The sequence below is a fragment of the Strigops habroptila genome, chromosome W, assembly GCF_004027225.2.
Source record: "Strigops habroptila isolate Jane chromosome W, bStrHab1.2.pri, whole genome shotgun sequence".
Taxonomy (NCBI): Eukaryota; Metazoa; Chordata; class Aves; order Psittaciformes; family Psittacidae; genus Strigops; species Strigops habroptila.
Window position 1 is genome coordinate 22,786,736 of NC_044301.2, and position 17,837 is coordinate 22,804,572.

A 17,837-nucleotide genomic window follows, 5' to 3' on the forward strand; every position below is an offset into this window, starting at 1 on the left:
TTCAGGGCAGGAGGGACGGTGTGTAGTGTTGGATTGTTACCTGCTGATGACACTGCTGAACTCGTCTGGTCACTGCCTAGCTTGTCTGGTTTCATCAAAGTTCATTCTTTGTTGGGGTGATGATGGGAGGGAAGTCAGGGTCAGTCAATGGTGAACTGAGGACAGTTCTGCTGCTGCTAGTTTTATCCATGACTTTATTCTCTGCTGAATGATCATGACAGCACATATTTCTTTTCAAAGCCCAGAGTGGTGGAGATGGTCATCTAGCTGATGGGCTATAGAAGTGTTATAGCAGGCAGCAGCATATCATTGAGTTCACTGGCTGTTCTCCCCCAAAATTAAATCCCCTTGAGGTGCACATTGGACTTCCCCATCTTCGCGCATTACCCACCAAGTATATCCAGGTCCCTGAGCAAAAGCAACCCTACGAGTGGGTTTCCCTTTACCCGAAGCAGGAATAACCCAGACTGTCTTCCCCAACAAATTCTTTATGTGCACCACAGGAATTTTATCCCCCTCTACAGAAGGTAAATGTTCTGACTGGGCTGGGCCAGCCCTGTTGGCAGATCCCCTCGTGTTGACCAACCAGGTGGCTTTTGGTAAATGTGTATCCCAGTGTTTGAAAGTCCCACCACTCATTGCTCTCAGGGTAGTTTTTACCAGCCCATTGTACCGTTTGATTTTCCCAGAGGCTGGTGCATGGTAGGGGACGTGATATACCCACTCAATGCCATGCTCTTTGGCCCAAGTGTCTATAAAGTTGTTCCAGAAATGAGTCCCATTGTCTGACTCAGTTCTCCCTGGGGTGCTGTGTTGCTACAAGACTTGTTTCTCAAGGCCCAGGATAGTGTTCTGGGCAGTGGCGTGGGGCACAGCGTATGTTTCCAGCCAGCCGGTGGTTGCTTCCACTATGGTACACACATGGCGCTTGCCTTGGCGGGTCGGTGGGAGTGTGATGTATTCAATCTGCCAGGCCTCCCCATACTTGCACTTCAGCCATCGTCCTCCATACCAGAGAGGCTTTAACTGCTTGGCTTGCTTAATTGCAGCACATGTTTCACATTCATGAATAACCTGGGCAATAGTGTCCATTGCTAAGTCCACCCCTCGATCACGAGCCCATCTATATGTTCCATCTCTGCCTTGATGGCCTGAGGTGTCATGGGCCCACTGGGCTAAAAATAATTCACCCTTATGTTGCCAATCTAAGTCCATCTGAGCCACTTCAATCTTAGCAGCTTGATCCACTTGTTCATTATTCTGGTGTTCCTCAGTGGCCCAACTCTTGGGTGCATGAACATCTACATTGCATACGTTCACCACCAGGTTCTGCACCCAGGCAGCGATATCTTGCCACAGTGCAGCAGCCCAGACGACGGGTTTACCTCTGCGTTGCCAGTTGCTCCTATTCCATTGCTGCAACCACCCCCACAGGGCATTTGCCACCATCCATGAGTCAGTATAAAGTACTGGCCATTTTTCTCATTCAGCAATGTCCAAGGCCAGCTGGATGGCTTTCACCTCTGCAAACTGACTGGATCCATCCTCTCTTTCAGCAGTTTCTGCAACTTGTCCCAGGGGACTCCACACAGCTGCCTTCCATCTCCAATGCTTTCCCACAATAAGGCAGTAAACAGGGCCTATTGCTGCTCACTTTCTGACAGTTTATTATAGGGTGGGGCCTCTTCACCACATGTCACCTCTTCTTCTGGTGACATCCCAAAATCTGTGCCCTCTGGCCAGTCCAGAATGACTTCTAGAATTCCTGGACGACTGGGATTTCCTATTCGAGCTCATTGTGTAATTAGTGCGGCCCACTTAGTCCATGTAGCATCAGTTGCATGATGTGTAGAGGAGACCCTGCCTTTGAACATCCAGCCCAGCACAGGCAACCGGGGTGCCAGGAGGGGCTGTGCTTCAGTTCCAGTCACTTCCAAAGCAGCTCGAACCCCTTCATAGGCTGCCAGTATCTCTTTTTCAGTGGGAGTGTAGCTGGCCTCAGATCCTCTACATCCCTGTCCCCAAAAACCGAGGGGTCGACCCCACATCTCCCCTGTTACTTTTTGTCAGAGGCTCCAGGTAGGACCATTCTCCTTGGCTGGGATTGTAGAGCACATTACTCACATCCTGCCCAGTCCGAACTGGTCCAAGGGCTACTGCATGAAGTATTTTTTCATTTGTTCAAAGGCTTGTTGTTGCTCAGGGCCCCATTTGAAATCATTCTTTTTCTGCATGGTGATAGAAAGGGCCTTACAATCAGACTGTAATTTGGGATGTGCATTCTCCAGAACCCCACAACACCTAAGAAAGCTTGTGTTTCTTTCTTGTTAGTTGGTGGAGACATTGCTGTTATATTGTTGATCACATGTGTGGGGATCTGGCTGTGGCCTATGTAAGGCATGGACTTAGAGCATCTTCATGCAGCAAATCACTTTATTGCCTATTGCTCTAGCTTTTATACCTTTCTAGCAAAGCTGTCTTTAGCCTATTGCTTGAACTCTTATGCCAAACTATTTTATCACATCATGTTTAGTTCCTGGTTTACAGTTTTGGTTTTTTTAACTGTCTTTGTCGTTTCACAAACAGTCCCAAAATAACCAGTTCCTTATCTTTCTGTTCTCCTGCTCCTGTCCAGCTGGGTTGCTCTGCTTAATCACACAGTGTACTTTGCTGCTTCTTTAACTCTTTATTCTCCAGCCAAGCAGCTACCTCTCTTTGGCAATAATGAAATAGTTTTCATCCTCTCCTGCATCTGGCGACATCCATCTTAGCATTTTATTCCCCAAAATGGGATCTCCTGTGCAGGTCCCTTGACCTTACTCTGTTTTATGGCTAAACCGGCCTTCAGATGGATTTGGATTATCTTCCTCCTTGTCTCAAAAACTTCTTCCTCTGTATCGCCCCACATGATAATGTCATCAATGTATTGCAGGTGTTCTGGAGCTTGCCCCTGTTCCAGTGCAGTCTGGATCAATCCATGGCAGATGGTAGGGCTGTGTTTCCACCCCTGGGGTAGTCGGTTCCAAGTGTACTGGACGCTCCTCCAAGTGAAAGCGAACTGTGGCCTGCATTCTGCTGCCAAAGGGATTGAGAAAAATGCATTGGCAATGTCAATTGTGGCATACCACTTGGCTGCCTTTGACTCCAGTTCATATTGAAGTTCTAACATGTCTGGTACGGCAGCACTCAATGGTGGTGTGACTTCATTCAGGCCACGATAGTCTACTGTTAGTCTCCACTCTCCATTAGACTTTTGCACTGGCCATATGGGGGGCTATTAAAGGATGAGCGGGTCCTGCTGATCACTCCTTGGCTCTCCAGTCTGCGGATCAGCTTATGGATGGGAATCAGGGAGTCTTGGTTGGTGCGATATTGCTGCCGATGCACTGTTGTGGTCGCGATTGGCACTTGTTGTTCTTGGACCCTCAGCAACCCCACAAGGATCCTCTGAGAGACCAGGCAAGGTGGACAGCTGCTTCATTTCCTTCATCTGGAAGACACCTTCCTCTTTCAAGCAGTAGAGGAGCCAACAAGGAGAGGTGCCATGCTTGACCTCCTGCTCACCAACAGGGAGGGACAGGTTGGAAACGTGATGTTCCAGGGCAGCCTTGGCTGTAGCGATCATGAGATGGTCGAGTTCGAGATCCTCAGGACAGTTAGAAGACCACGCAGCAAGCTCACTGCCCTGGACTTCAAGAGAGCAGACTTTGGCCTCTTCAGGAACCTGCTTAGTAAGGTTTCGTGGGATATAGTCCCTGCAGGGGGCCCAAGACTGCTGGTTGATTTTCAAGTATCACCTGTTGCAAGCTCACGAGTGTTGCGTCCCCACTAGAATGAAATGTGGCAGGAGGGCCAGGAGACCTCCATGGATGGATAAGGAGCTGCTGAGGAAATTTAGAAGGGAAAAAAGAAGGTTATAAAAGGTGGAAACGAGGACAGGAGGCCTGGGAAGAATACAGGAACTTTGGAAAGCTAGGGGCGAGGTTAGGAAAGCTAAGGCCCAGTTAGAATTAAATCTGGCAAGGGATGTCAGTCATCAGAGGAAAGGGTTCTATAGGTATGTAGCAAATAAAAGACAGACTAGGGACAATGTGGGCCCTCTCTGGAAGCTAACAGGAGAACTGGCTACCCTGGACTTGGAGAAGGCTGAGGTTTTTAATGACTTCTTTGCCTCAGTCTTCACTAGCAAATGCTCTGACCACACCACCCAAGTCTTGGAAGGCAGATGCAAGGACTGTGAGAATGAAGACCTTAGGCCCACTGTAGGAGAGGATCAGGTTCGAGAACATCTTAAGAACCTGAACGTGCACAAGTCCATGGGACCTGATGAAGTCCATCCATGGGTCCTGAAGGAGCTGGCGAATGAAGTTGCTAAGCCACTGTCCATCATATTCGAAAAATCCTGGCAGTCAGGTGAAGTTCCCGATGACTGGAAGAAGGGTAATATAACCCCCATTTTCAAGAAGGGGAAGGTGGAAGACCCGGGGAACTACAGACCAGTCAGCCTCACCTCTGTGCCTGGCAAAATCTTGGAGCAGATTCTCCTGGAAAGCATGCTAAGGCACATGAAAAACAACGAGGTGGTTGGTGACAGCCAACATGGTTTCACTAAGGGGAAATCCTGCCTGACCAATTTGGTGGCCTTCTATGATGGGGCCACGGAACTGATGGACAGCGGCAGAGCAGTTGACGTCATCTACCTGGACTTGTGCAAAGCGTACGACACTGTCCCGCGTGACATCCTTGTCTCTAAATTGGAGAGACATAAATTTGATGGATGGACCACTCACAGTGGATAAAGAACTGGCTCGATGGCTGCACGCAAAGATTTGTGGTCAACGGTTCCATGTCCAGTTGGAAAACAGTAACGAGTGGTGTCCCTAAAGGATCCATCTTGGGACCAGTCCTGTTCAACATCTTTGTTGGCGACATGGACAGTGGGATTGAGTGCACCCTCAGCAAGTTTGCCGACGACACCAAGCTGTGTGGTTCGGTTGATATGCTGGAGGGAAGGGATGCCATCCAGCGGGACCTTGACACGCTTGTGAGGTGGGCCGATGCCAACCTTATGAAGTTTAACCAAGCCAAGTGCAAGGTCCTACACCTGGGTCGGGGCAATCCCAGGCACAGCTACAGGTTGGGCAGAGAAGAGATTCAGAGCAGCCCTGCAGAGAAGGACTTGGAGGTGTTGGTTGATGAGAAGCTTAACATGAGCCAGCAGTGTGCGCTTGCAGCCCAGAAAGCCAACCGTATCTTGGGCTGCATCAAAAGAAGCGTGACCAGCAGGTCAAAGGAGGTGATCCTGCCCCTCTACTCTGCTCTTGTGAGACCTCACTTGGAGTATTGCGTACAGTTCTGGTGTCCTCAACATAAAAAGGACATGGAGCTGTTGGAGCGAGTCCAGAGGAGGGCCATGAGGATGATAAGAGGGCTGGAGCACCTCCCATATGAAGGCAGGCTGAGAGAGTTGGGGCTGTTCAGCCTGGAGAAGGGAAGGCTGCGTGGAGACCTCATAGCAGCCTTCCAGTATCTGAAGGGGGCCTATAAGGATGCTGGGGAGGGACTCTTCCTTAGGGACTGTAGTGGTAGGACAAGGGGTAATGGGTTCAAACTTAAATGGGGAAGTTTAGACTGGATATAAGGAAGAAGTTCTTTACAGTGAGGGTGGTGAGGCACTGGAATGGGTTGCGCAGGGAGGTTGTGAATGCTCCATCCCTGGCAGTGTTCAAGGCCAGGTTGGACAGAGCCTTGGGCCACATGGTTTAGTGTGAGGTGTTCCTGCCCATGGCAAGGGGGTTGGAACTAGATGATCTTAAGGTCCTTTCCAACCCTAACTATTTTATGATTCTATCATCTCCAAGGCAGCTATACCAAAAGCCCATCGATACCCTTTTGGGTCTTTGAAGTACCCTTCCCTGAGATAGTCTATGCCAAGTATGCATGCACCCTCTGAACCAGTCACAGTGGGGTGCTTTTGCCAGTCCTTCCCGGTTAGGCTGATTTCATTCTCCAGTACAGTCAACTCTTGGGATCCTCCTTTCACTCCAGAAATACAGATGGGTTCTGCCCCTTGATAGTTTGATGGCGTCACGGTACACTGTGCACCAGTATCTACTATAGCCTTATACTCCTGTGGGACTGATGTGCCAGGCCATCTGATCCACACAGTCCAGTAAATCCCTCTCCTCCACCTGGCTAGAGGCAGGGCCCCTCTAATAGCGATCATAAGGTTCTCTACTAACATCTTGTAGAACGGGATTAGAATTCCTTATCCATAGGAGTTGGAATAAAATCACTTCTTCCACCCTATCTGGGAAACTGCTCAGCAGAGACTGGAGCAGCAACTTTCTTGGGATGATCATCCTTGGCCGGTGTTCTCCTCTTTAATTCATATATCCATTCCTTCAGATCTGAGATACGTTTTCCATCTTACTTTCTCATGTCTTCTCTGGGATCCTGTAGATAAAACCATAGCGTGGCCCATGGCGTGTACCTTTTTTATTTTCCCTCTCGGGCAGTAGGACGCCTTCTGTTAATAGCTGAGACACAGGTTGGTACATGTGGGGAGCTGGATAGATCATCTCTCATGCTTGAACTCTTGTGACAGTTTTTCCACAGCTGAAATGATGGAAGGGTTGAGATTGTCTTCGAACTTGACTCACTTCCTCCACTGTTGGCGTTGCTGCTTCCTTCTGTCTCATTGTTGCCCATGAGTTGGCCTATGATGATGGCACACTGTGGAAATTTCTGCCACATGGGTTGTGTACATTTAACTTTACCTGGATCTATGGGTACATTCATGGTTTCTGGCCTACGTTAGGTCATCTCTGGAATGGCTGATTCCCTCAGGGACTGGTTGCCTCTGTCTGTCGTGGTCCAGTTGGCTCAGTGACTCATAATATCGTCCTTGTAGGGAAACCTTTCCTTCACAGCTGCCAAGAGCCTCCTCCAAAGGCCGAGGTCTCATTTTTGTTTTTCTATTGCTTTGTCAATTCCCCCTTCCCTAGCAAGTGATCCCAGCTGCTTGGCTTCTCTACCTTGTAGTTAGTGACTGTTGGCCCCATTATACCAGAATTGGAGCAACCAGGTGACAATGTGCTCCCCTGGAAGATGGCTGAAATCTTTTCACATATTCTGCAGCTAGGTCGAGGTCTGGGATCAGTAAGTTACCTCTTCCTCTGATTCCTGTATTAATAACTCTTGTTCGGATGCTGTCCTCTATACTGAGTGCATTGGGTCTTCATCTTCCTTCACTGCACGAGTTGCTGTTTGTGGCTCTTGTTTGCTTTTCCCCTTGCTTACACCAGCAGCTCATATTGGCACAGATTGGTCCTTTGGTTTAGCTGCAGTGTTTATCACTGTGGTTGGAGTGGCCGCAGTGTCTGTCACTGGGGTTGGAGTGGCTGCGGTGTCTATTGTCAGGGTTGATGTAACTGCTGTGCTTGGGGGTTGAGTAGCTGCGCTGTCTGTTGCTTTGCCATCACATCCAGAGGCATCTTTTTCCAAAGATGCTCTGTAGGCGTAGGCCAAGCCCCGGCACATTGCCATGATTTGTCCCTCTCTGGTATAACCAGGACGACAGCACACCTCGTTTAGGTGTTTTACTAATTTTTTCAGATTTTGCATTTGTTCAGGGGTGAAGTTCCAAAGCACTGGAGGGGCCCACTGGCCTAGATACTTGCCCATACTATCCCACACACCCTGCTACTCATGACTGTCCAGCCTCAGGGAAAAGCTCTTGGTGGTCATCTTTTATCGTCGTTAAACCCTAGGCAAGACCCGATCCCGACCCTGCTTAAACTTCCGAGATCGGAGGAGATCGGGTGTTCTCAGGGTGGTATGGCTGTGGGTTAAACACATGCAGTATTTGTGGCAACATGCTGATTCCCAGCAAAATTAGCAGGCAGGTTTGAATGGTATTCAAAGGCTACCTGAAACCTTTAGAGTTCTCAAATGTTGCTGTAAATAGCCTGGTTGGGGGAGTGGAGCGTGTGAGTAAATGTCTTCTTCATAGGTTCATTAGCATAAAAGTCGGTTGGAGAAACTCTAAGACTCAATTTGGAGTTTTAGAAAGCATTTATTGCAGTGCTGGGCACACGCGTGAATCGTTTCGCAATTGTGAGTGCACCCGTTACTTGCCAGCAGCAGCTATATATTTACCATACTCCTGCATATTTACAGTGTTTCCAGGACCTAATTATTTGCATTCTAATTATGCATGCGCTTTCTTGCTGAGTGGGGGTCTCTGGTGGTCGCCGATAGTCTTCCGCACTGTGTTTACTGAATGACCTCAGTGCTTGCACCCACTCGCAAGGTCCTAGTGCTGAGTTAGCAGCTGGTATGTCCTTGCTTTTGTTCTGTTTCAATCTCGTTCCACACTGGGTGCCACTCTATTATCTCGAAGGCTGGCATCCTTGGTCTTATTTATTGTCTCCTTAGTTATTATCAGTCCCATGGTGTTCCTTCCCCCATCACCCGAACATTCCTTTCTCTCTACGTTTTAGTAAGTTAGAACAGTTTGGCCTGTTCTACTATGTTAAAGGCACACATGCTATTGTTAGTTTAAAATTTAAGCCTACAGGTTGACCTCCCAAGGAGGAAAAAAAAAAGATGTGTAATTGCTAAAAAATTCCATTATATGCCTCCCAAAGTATAGAGGTGATGACCACGCTGAGAACACATGCCAGACCAGTTTCCTGATCAGTGAGTCTAATGTTTTACAAGTCATTATCAGAAAGTACAGCAAAACAAAAGCCTTAGCCCAGGCCCCAAAGCTGATAAGCACTAAAACAGCAAATACTGGCTTTAAGTATGGTACGACATGCTCAAACTCTGAGATCAAGCGCAACAACTCTGAGAGCAAATAAATCAACATTGTGATGAGTGACTATTAATCCAAAACAATGAATGCTTATCACAAATATGGCTAGACACACTCTGGTCAGATCCGTCGTTATCTTAACCCTTCGTGCCCCATGTTGCGCACCCAAAAGAACTGTCGTGGTTTAAGCCCAGCCGGTAACTCAGAACCACACAGATGCTCGCTCACTCCTCTTCTTCCCTCTGCCCCGCTCCTGGAGGTATGAGGAGGAGAATCAAAAGAATGTAACTCCCACGGGTTGAGATAAGAACAGTCCAGTAACTAAGGTATAATACAAAACCACTACTGCTACCACCAGTAATAATAATGATAAGGGAAATAACAAGGGGAGAGAATATGAAACTAAAAGGGGAAAAGAAAAAAGCAATCAACCCAAGTGATGCACAATATAATTGCTCACCACCCGCTGACCGATACCCAGCCCGACCTGAGCAGTGATCCGGGTCTTCCAGGTAACCCCCTCCAGTTTATATACTGGAGTTTGTATACTGGGCATGATGTGCCTGTGGTATGGAATACCCCTTTGGCTCATTTGGGTCAGGTGTCCTGTCTCTGCTTCCTCCCGACTTCCCCTCCTCCCTGGCAGACCATGAGACTGAGAAAGTCCTTGGTCAGAGTAAACATTACTTAGCAGCAACTAAAAACATTGGTGTGTTATCAGTGGTGTTGTCAGACTAAAGCCAAAACACAGCACTGCAACAGCTACTAAGGAGAAAAATGACTGGTACAGCTGAACTCGGGACGCATAGCTCTGTGGTTGCTTCTAGATAAGACTCTAGCTTCTTCAGAAAGTGGTATGTGGTTTTTGATGGGTTTTTTCCTTTTGTTGTTTTTCCTTTAAGTAAAAAACATTACAAAAGCAATAGTTTCTGCAGACTGTGTTCCCTTGAGAGCAAGAGAGAGCCTGTGCTGTGTTTGTCTTTGCTTTTTCTCTGGTTAGGCAGCCTCTCGAGTTCTTTGTTACGCTTTTGGCTGAGAACTGCAGTGGTAACTTGGACACATTGCCTTTAAGATAATCTTGAAATAATAGAGATAAATAGCAGCCTTTTTTGATCACTAACCTTCCTTAACTCTCTCTGCAGGTGTTGGCCATTAACATCCTGGGCCGTTTCTTATTAAACAATGACAAAAACATTAGGTAAGTTGTATGAAGTGTGTTTTGCCAACACCCACTTTCAAATGTGTGAGAAGCAATTGCATAAAGATTATGCTGCCTTCGAGCTTTGCACGAGACCTCTTTGGGAAGTACTGTTGTTGGGGTTAGTATAACTGTCTGGCTTGCTTCTCTCTTGGTGCATTGTTTTCTCTGCAGATCTTCACTGTGGACCTGTCATTCTAAGTTGGAGTCTGGGTGTGTGACATCCCATCTCTTAGTATTTTGATTGTGAATCCTGGTATAGGTAGAAGACTCCAGCCTTGGGAATTACACTCAAACTAGCATGAGTTGCATGATCTGCAGAGGTCTAATCTTTAATTGTCTTGTTTTTTTAAAGTCTTAGTGAAGACTGGACAACTGACGTGAGCCCAGGAGTTAGGACGGGTGCTTGTCTGGGCAGCGGGATGTTGTTGGGCTTGTTAGAGTTTAGTGTGGTAACTCACCTTTGAAGATACGCCAGGCAGTCCCCTGGAAGATTCCCATTTGTTACTGAGTACGAGAACCCTGTTCTGTTGCAAAACAGGACTAAGTTCTGGGGGTGTGAGTGCTGTGCATAGAAATTAAATGCCTACTGTCAAGTATTCATTCCTGTATGTCCTTATTTCAGATATGTAGCATTGACATCATTGTTGAAAACTGTGCAGACAGACCATAATGCAGTACAGCGGCATAGAAGCACAATTGTCGACTGCCTAAAGGATCTGGATGTCTCCATTAAAAGGTGATTGAAATATCTATGACATAGACTCTCAAGGTTGACAGCATATGGAAAGCGAGCAGGATATAGGGGAGGGGAAAATGGCAATAATCTTGGGGAACTGTGAGACTAGTATTAATTAATGCACTGTATGGTTCATACTTCAAAGAAAGTAATGAAGATGTAAAAGCAGCCTTCCAAAGAAGGTGCCTGCACATTTTGGGCATCGAGGATTGGAGAAAAAAAAATAAGTTTATTTGCCTGAATTTTTCCAAATGGAGTCTCAATGGAGATCAGGTTGTGTGCTCACAAGATGGAAAGCCTTCATGAAGTATGATCCTAATCAAAGCTACTCTGACATGCTCCATGTTGCTGCTCTTCCCAGATGAACGGGCAGTGCCATGTTGTCTTGAAGCAGTGCTAAGCCACCCAAATAATGTATTCTAGATGAAATTTGATTAGGCAGTGGTAGAATTCAGACTTGACTTGGTTGTTCAAATAATTTGCTTACATCCATGTCCTGTTATGCATTCTTGGTGTTCCATTTGTCACTTAAATAGCACTATGTTGCTGCTGCTCTGGGCAATGGGAGAGCTTGCAACCTTACTTCTCACTAGAGGAAGACTTTTTTTTTCTTCCCCCCCTCCCCCCCCAGTCTAAACTTCTTCCTCTGTTTCTTCTCATTAGTCAGACATTCATAGATACTCTTGAATTTTTGATCTCACTTTTGCCCAACCTATATGGAATACTGCTCTTCTAAATTGAGTTCCGCCTGTCAATTGCCTGCTCTTTCTGTCAGAACTCTCTTCCTCATAGTTACTCTTTTTATAACTGGTGGTCTGAGCTCAGTGCAGCATATGACATGTCAGTCATGGGGACAGTTACATCCCTGTTGCATCTTGTGGAATCTGTCTGCTGCAGGCCAAAATTCCATTCAGCTATCATCACATCATTAACATACTTCCAAAACTGCTCAACCTATTTTTTCCCCTCTTGTGAAACTGATTAGATATGCCGCATACTCGTTCTGATAGGCATTTTTCAAATATATGCCCATCTTTGGTTTGGATCTAGATTTATAACAGCACTGCTCAGTCTAATATGTACAGAATAGGAAAGAAATTGGATCTGTCTCACTTCTGAAACTTGGTTTTAACTGCTGTGTAGTGGGTATTGTGTAATCTATTTTTACAGTTGCAATCAAAACATAAACTTGTATCTTACATGCTGAGCAAGTCAGGCTGCTGTTGCTGTTCAGTGCCAGAGCCAGCATTGAGACAAGGCTGTGAAATAGCAAAGCCCCATTTAAGTTTTGGGTAGAAGGCAACAAAAGCATTTTGTTGGTGCCTGCTTAGGAAAGCATAGGTATGCTACAACTCACAAAGCTCCATGTTTGAGTGCTGTTGGAGGATGAAGCCTTTGAGTGATCCATCAGCAGAGCATGATGTTGCCATGCTGACACTCGTGCTACTGACAATGCATTATCTTAATTGAAGCAATATATTGACTGGATGTCAGGGTCCCCAGCTACCAGGTTTCAAGCACTGAGACTTGAGGGGAAGAGACAATACCTGGTTTGGGTTACCTGAAGCATGGTCTGTTCCCATCATCTTTTAACCCTTGCAGTGCATCTTTGGTCCATGTGGTATAAATCAGAATGGCTTGGCCATTTAGTTCAAGTCTTCTTGTCTGTCTGCTTAATATTATCAAACTACATTATTAGGAACTTCGTGACAGGAATGAGCCATGTAATATGACTGAAGGTAAGCTATATGTATTGAGATAAATGTCTGGTATTAAGATTGCAGAGTACCTCTGTGCATCTGCAGTATTGAGATATCTGTTCTAATGTGATTGAAAAGTTAAACATAAACATGGAAAACTTGTAACCCAGTAGGGTTAGGTATAAAGAGTTGGGAACTAATTGGAGGAATGAAAACAATTCCAATAATGGTATAGGTCTTCAACCAGGCACAGATCTAGATGGTAAAAGGTAACAATTTAGTTATGTATTTCCACCCTAATTCTGAACACCTCTATGTTTTCTAGGTCCCTGGGTATTAGTTGGGTAAAAAGCAAAATAACACATTGACTTGGATCAACCTGGTCTAGTGGAAGGTGTCCCTGCCTGTGGGAGGAGGGGGATGGAACTAGATGAGCTTTAAGGTCCTTTCCAACCCTAAGCATTCTATGATTACAATAATAACTAGGGAGATGTTGAGAAGCAGTGCTGTTTTCAGATTCTTGAGAACAAATAGCTTGTGCCCAATACCATTGGATTGGGTAATGTGCCTGGTCTAAGTTGTTGATGTTTCACAAACATTGGGAAAATACTAAGCCATCAGAAATAATAACACTGTCTGTGTGGTAAGTTGGCAAGCTTGGCACTGGAGCAAGACAGAATCAGTGGGACTGATCATGGGGTTGCTGCCAGTAAATATGTGAAAGGATGACAGCAAAACTTGCACATCTCAACATTATGATTTTAATGAGAATTGCTGGAGTCAAATACACGTTGAAGTCTGAGCTACTTGGAGAAAGTGTGTATTACAAAACAGACTTTAGGTCTTTTGGCATAATTTTGGATGTAACTTGTTGAAAACAAGCAGTATAAAATCACTGTACACACAAAGTAGTTCAGCAACTATCCAGATGATTTCAAAAGATGACTGAAATGGGGGAGGAATTTTTTGATGTGCTGTGAGGATCTTTATAGCCTTCTGGTAGGCTATCTCAGTGACAGGCAGAGAATAAAGTTTCTGATAGTAGGAAGAGACACAACTTGGAGGTGTGGGTTCTGGATTACACCAAATGCTCAATTTTAAAGAACAGTCAGGGTTTTTTAGTGAGGCTGTTGTAATGCATTCTAACATAACTAATTGCCAACATTGTACAGAAATCACATTTGAAGATAGTAACCTTAATTCAAAAAAGTCAAAAGAATGGGAGAGCTGTGCTAGAATCGGTTGCAGAAGCTTCAAGTAGAAGGGCTAAGGACTAGCCTCTGACTTCTCAATGAGTACAAGGAATAGCAAAGAGCCAGTCTCTACTGAATTTGAATCTCTACTATATGGAGATTGAAACAGGTCTCTTCTGGATCCCTGAAGCTGGAGAAAGTGCGTTGTAGGATGGATTACTTCCTGCAGTTGTGTGTCAGAGATGACCACCATGCGAGTAATTTGTGCAAATACTTGGGAAGTCAGACCTTAACACTGATGAACTCTGGCTGAAAGATATTTCTAGCCCTTAGGACATCTGGATAGGTATTTCTAGAGAACCCCACTCCCCCTTAGTTTTTTGGGGGTTAGGTATTTGTTGTCTGCCCATGAGCAGGAAACCATTGGTACATTTAACGTGGAAGGCTGTTCTCACAGAAATAATAAATACTGCTCTCCTAATGAAAAGGTAAGTGCATTTGAGTAGCTGGACTTGTGGTTTGTTGTTTTTGGCGTTGGTGGGTTGTTTGTTTTTGGTTTTTTGTGTTGTTTTTGTTTTGGTGTTTTTTTTTTTTTTTTTTTTTTTTTTTTTTTTTTTTTTTTTTTTTTTTTACTTTACCAGGGGAAGATACTTTATCTGTTTTCTGTCTCTTGCCCTAGGCGTGCAATGGAACTGAGTTTTGCTCTTGTTAATGGGAATAATGTCCGTGGAATGATGAAAGAGTTGCTGTATTTCCTAGATTCCTGTGAACCAGAGTTCAAAGCAGACTGTGCATCTGGAATATTTCTTGCAGCTGAAAAGTATGGGGCTAATTTACTTGCTATTAGTTTTTTGTACATCCTCAGAATTATGAGCATTTTGTGTTGCTCCTTCCCTTCCTTATTCCCCAGGAGAGAATATGTTGATCACGTCTTCTCCGTCTGCTTATCTGTGTGTGGTGTGTCACTTTTAACTCGCTCTGAGGAACAGGGCACACTAGTGTGTCCCATATGGATAGTCTTCATATCGCTAAACCAGTCTAGTGTACTGATTACCGTGTACTGCGCTTTGGAACGCATGTTGTGGTGACATCCTGGCCCTGCCTCCCTGCCCCTCTCCACACACACAGCTTCTCTGGTTAGTTGTACAACTGAGATGACCTTGTTACTGCTGAGCCATTGCAGTCAGCAGTCTGAAGTACTGTATGTGTACTCTACTGTGTTCTCGTGAGACCCCACTTGGAGTACTGTGTGTAGTTCTGGTGTCCTCAACATAAGAAGGACATGGAGCTGTTGGAGCAAGTCCAGAGGAGGGCCGTGAGGATGATAAGGGGGCTGGAGCACCTCCCGTATGAAGACAGGCTGAGAAAGTTGGGTCTGTTCAGCCTGGAGAAGAGAAGGCTGTGTGGAGACCTCATAGCAGCCTTCCAGTAGCTGAAGGGAACCTCCATGGCAGGGGGGTTGGAACTGGATGATCTTAAGGTCCTTTCCAACCCTAACCATTCTTTGATTCTATGTGCAAGATACAGCTGTGCTATATTGTACAGCCTTGTATATTTATTCAGCTTTCCAATGTCAACATTAATACAAAAAAGTCAAAGAATGTGAAATGTGTTTTGTTTTTGGGGGGGTTTTCTGTTTTGGGTGTGTCCCGTCCCCCCCCCCCCCCCCCAGGAAACAGTGGGCCAGGAATAACTGAATGGGGAGGTTCTGATGATGATGAGTTTCTTACTGGTGTTGAAGGCTAGTAGTTATCGCTCTAACTTGTTTTCTTAATCTTGTCAGATATGCTCCTTCCAAACGCTGGCACATAGACACAATTATGAGAGTCTTAACAACGGTAAGTGAAACTGTCTCTCTTGTGTGTGACTACATACAAAATTTTATTTCTGTAGGAAGTTACTCACCATCAAGCTGGAGATGGCTATAAAGGCTGGCAGATAACAAATGCTACCACACAGAGAGGAAGTATACCTAGATGGTAGTGACTCAAGGCAGACAGTCAGAAATACGTAAACTCAGTAAATGACTGAGTAGTTTTTTAGAAGAAATGTATAATTTCAGAAACAAACAAGAATACAGTGTGTAGCAGAGTTTTTTTTCTGCAATAATCATATTAGCTTCTAAGTTTGGATAGCTTTTGTGCTGTCTGTGATTCCAATATACAGTGCTTTCAGGGGAGACTGAACATAGCCTTAAGTAACTTGCAAAGCAAAAGGGGGTGAAGCAATATCTCGGAATTATTCCTATCCTCTAACCAAAGAGTGAGATGCAGGCAAGATTCTGGATCCTGTGCTTATTTGGCATAGAGTCTGGCTTTGAGCAAGTAGTTGAATAAGCTGTGTTCTGCCCCCAGAGTGTCTTTCACTTAAAGCCTTCCATTTAAGAGGAGTTTTCTGTGTTGCTTTTTGTTCCTTCTTGTCGTGGTTTGAGCCCAGCCGGTACCTCAGAACCACACAGCCGCTCGCTCACTCCCCCCCTTCCTCCCCCCGCTCCCGGAGGGATGGGGAAGAGAATCGGAAGAATGTAACTCCCACGGGTTGAGATAAGAGCAGTCCCGTAACTAAGGTATAATACAAAACCACTCCTGCTACCACCAATGATAATAATGATTAGTGAAATAACAAGGGGAGAGGATACAATTGCTCACCACCCGCCGACCGATACCAAGCCCGACCCGAGCAGTGATCTGGCCTTCTGGGTAACTCCCCCCGGTTTATATACTGGGCATGATGTGCTGTGGTATGGAATACCCCTTTGGCTAGTTTGGGTCAGGTGTCCTGTCTCTATTTCCTCCCGGCTTCCCCTCCTCCCTGGCAAAGCATGAGACTGAGAAAGTCCTTGGTTGGAATAAACATTACCTAGCAACAACTAAAACCATCAGTGTTATCAGCGTTGTTCCCAGGCTGAAAGTTAAAAAACACAGCACTGCACCAGCTACTAAGAAGGAGAAAAATGACTGCTATAGCTGAACCCAGGACACTTCTGTAGCACAGGATTCTTATGTCCACACTCTGTCCTCCTGACAATTTTAGGGTATCTATAGTATGGATTTCTCTGGGTATAGTTGAGTTCACTGGGAAAATGTACTGTCCTGTACTTCTGTCCATCTGAGACTGCTCAAAATCAACCATAAAGTGCTTGGGGATGAGGAGATTGATTTTTATTTCCATGCACATCAGGTGACTTTGTGAAGGTTATCAGGAGATGCTAGGTGTTACTGAGAAGTTGGATAGTGAAACCTAACAGCACCTGTTCTTGCAGGCAGGAAGTTATGTTCGTGATGATGCTGTTCCCAATCTGATTCAGCTAATAACTAATAGTGTGGAGATGCATGCCTACACTGTGCAGAGACTCTACAAAGCCATCCTTGGTGATTACTCCCAGGTAATACCAAACTTGACCAGCTTCATTTTCCTTGTTGTACTGCAATAAGCATGTTTACTAAGCATCTCAAGGTAAGTCAACATCACACTGTGTAGCTCCAAGGGACAGATTGCAGGTGAGACATGTCTTCTGTAAGTTCATAAATATTCTTTTTATTTTGTCTAATTCTCTTATGGATTTCTTGATCAAATCACATATTCCTGTTTGTTCTGCTGAGAACTTCCTTGGCTGGAAAGAGGGCTAAGCTTGCTCTGGGAAATGGTGATGGCTTAATTTGTCATACAGGTATCCATTTATCTTGGGTATCTGATTTTTCTTCTTCAAACAGCAACCCTTGGTGCAAGTGGCCTCTTGGTGCATAGGAGAGTATGGAGATCTTCTGGTGTCTGGTCAGTGTGAAGAGGAACCACCAATACAGGTATAGCTTGGGAAAGAACAGCAGCTGTGTACCTGGCTGAGGCTGGAGCTGCTTGCTGCTGGCTATGCGAGGGGAATGCTTGCAACAGTTACTTAGCACTGGTGTCCATGATGGTGATGGACTCTGGGGAGGAATCTCCTTCCCGTGCTACAGGCATGGGCTGCCTAAACACTCACTGTGTGAAGTGCAGCTATAACTGGCAGAGCAGTGTGCTTTCAGTGCTAGCCTAGCTTGCAGGGGAGCTACTAGGGTCTTAGCTGTGTATTTTCATGATAAACCTGCTGTTCAACGTGTAGAACAGGAACTATATTTTAAAACTTATCTCTTAAGATCTCCACATAGATGCATGTGTCTTGTATGCTCTGAACATAATGCTGCAGGCT

At 45.5% G+C, this 17,837-nt stretch overlaps 1 protein-coding gene and 1 non-coding gene across 10 annotated transcripts in view; both read left to right on the forward strand.

Annotated features, from left to right (window-relative positions):
- The window catches only part of LOC115618947 (AP-1 complex subunit gamma-1-like), a 61,113-nt gene that overhangs the window by 33,019 nt on the left and 10,257 nt on the right, over positions 1 to 17,837 (forward strand). For all 9 annotated transcript variants that reach the window (XM_030510923.1, XM_030510928.1, XM_030510920.1 and 6 more), the window contains 6 exons: positions 9,964 to 10,019; positions 10,645 to 10,758; positions 14,331 to 14,471; positions 15,435 to 15,489; positions 16,914 to 17,036; positions 17,365 to 17,454. In XM_030510923.1, the coding sequence (XP_030366783.1) occupies positions 9,964 to 10,019; positions 10,645 to 10,758; positions 14,331 to 14,471; positions 15,435 to 15,489; positions 16,914 to 17,036; positions 17,365 to 17,454 (579 nt within the window). The remainder of the gene's footprint in view (positions 1 to 9,963; positions 10,020 to 10,644; positions 10,759 to 14,330; positions 14,472 to 15,434; positions 15,490 to 16,913; positions 17,037 to 17,364; positions 17,455 to 17,837) is intronic.
- On the forward strand, positions 12,131 to 12,217 carry LOC115619317. The gene has a single exon (XR_003994971.1). It is a non-coding gene; the product is annotated as a small nucleolar RNA SNORD71 (small nucleolar RNA).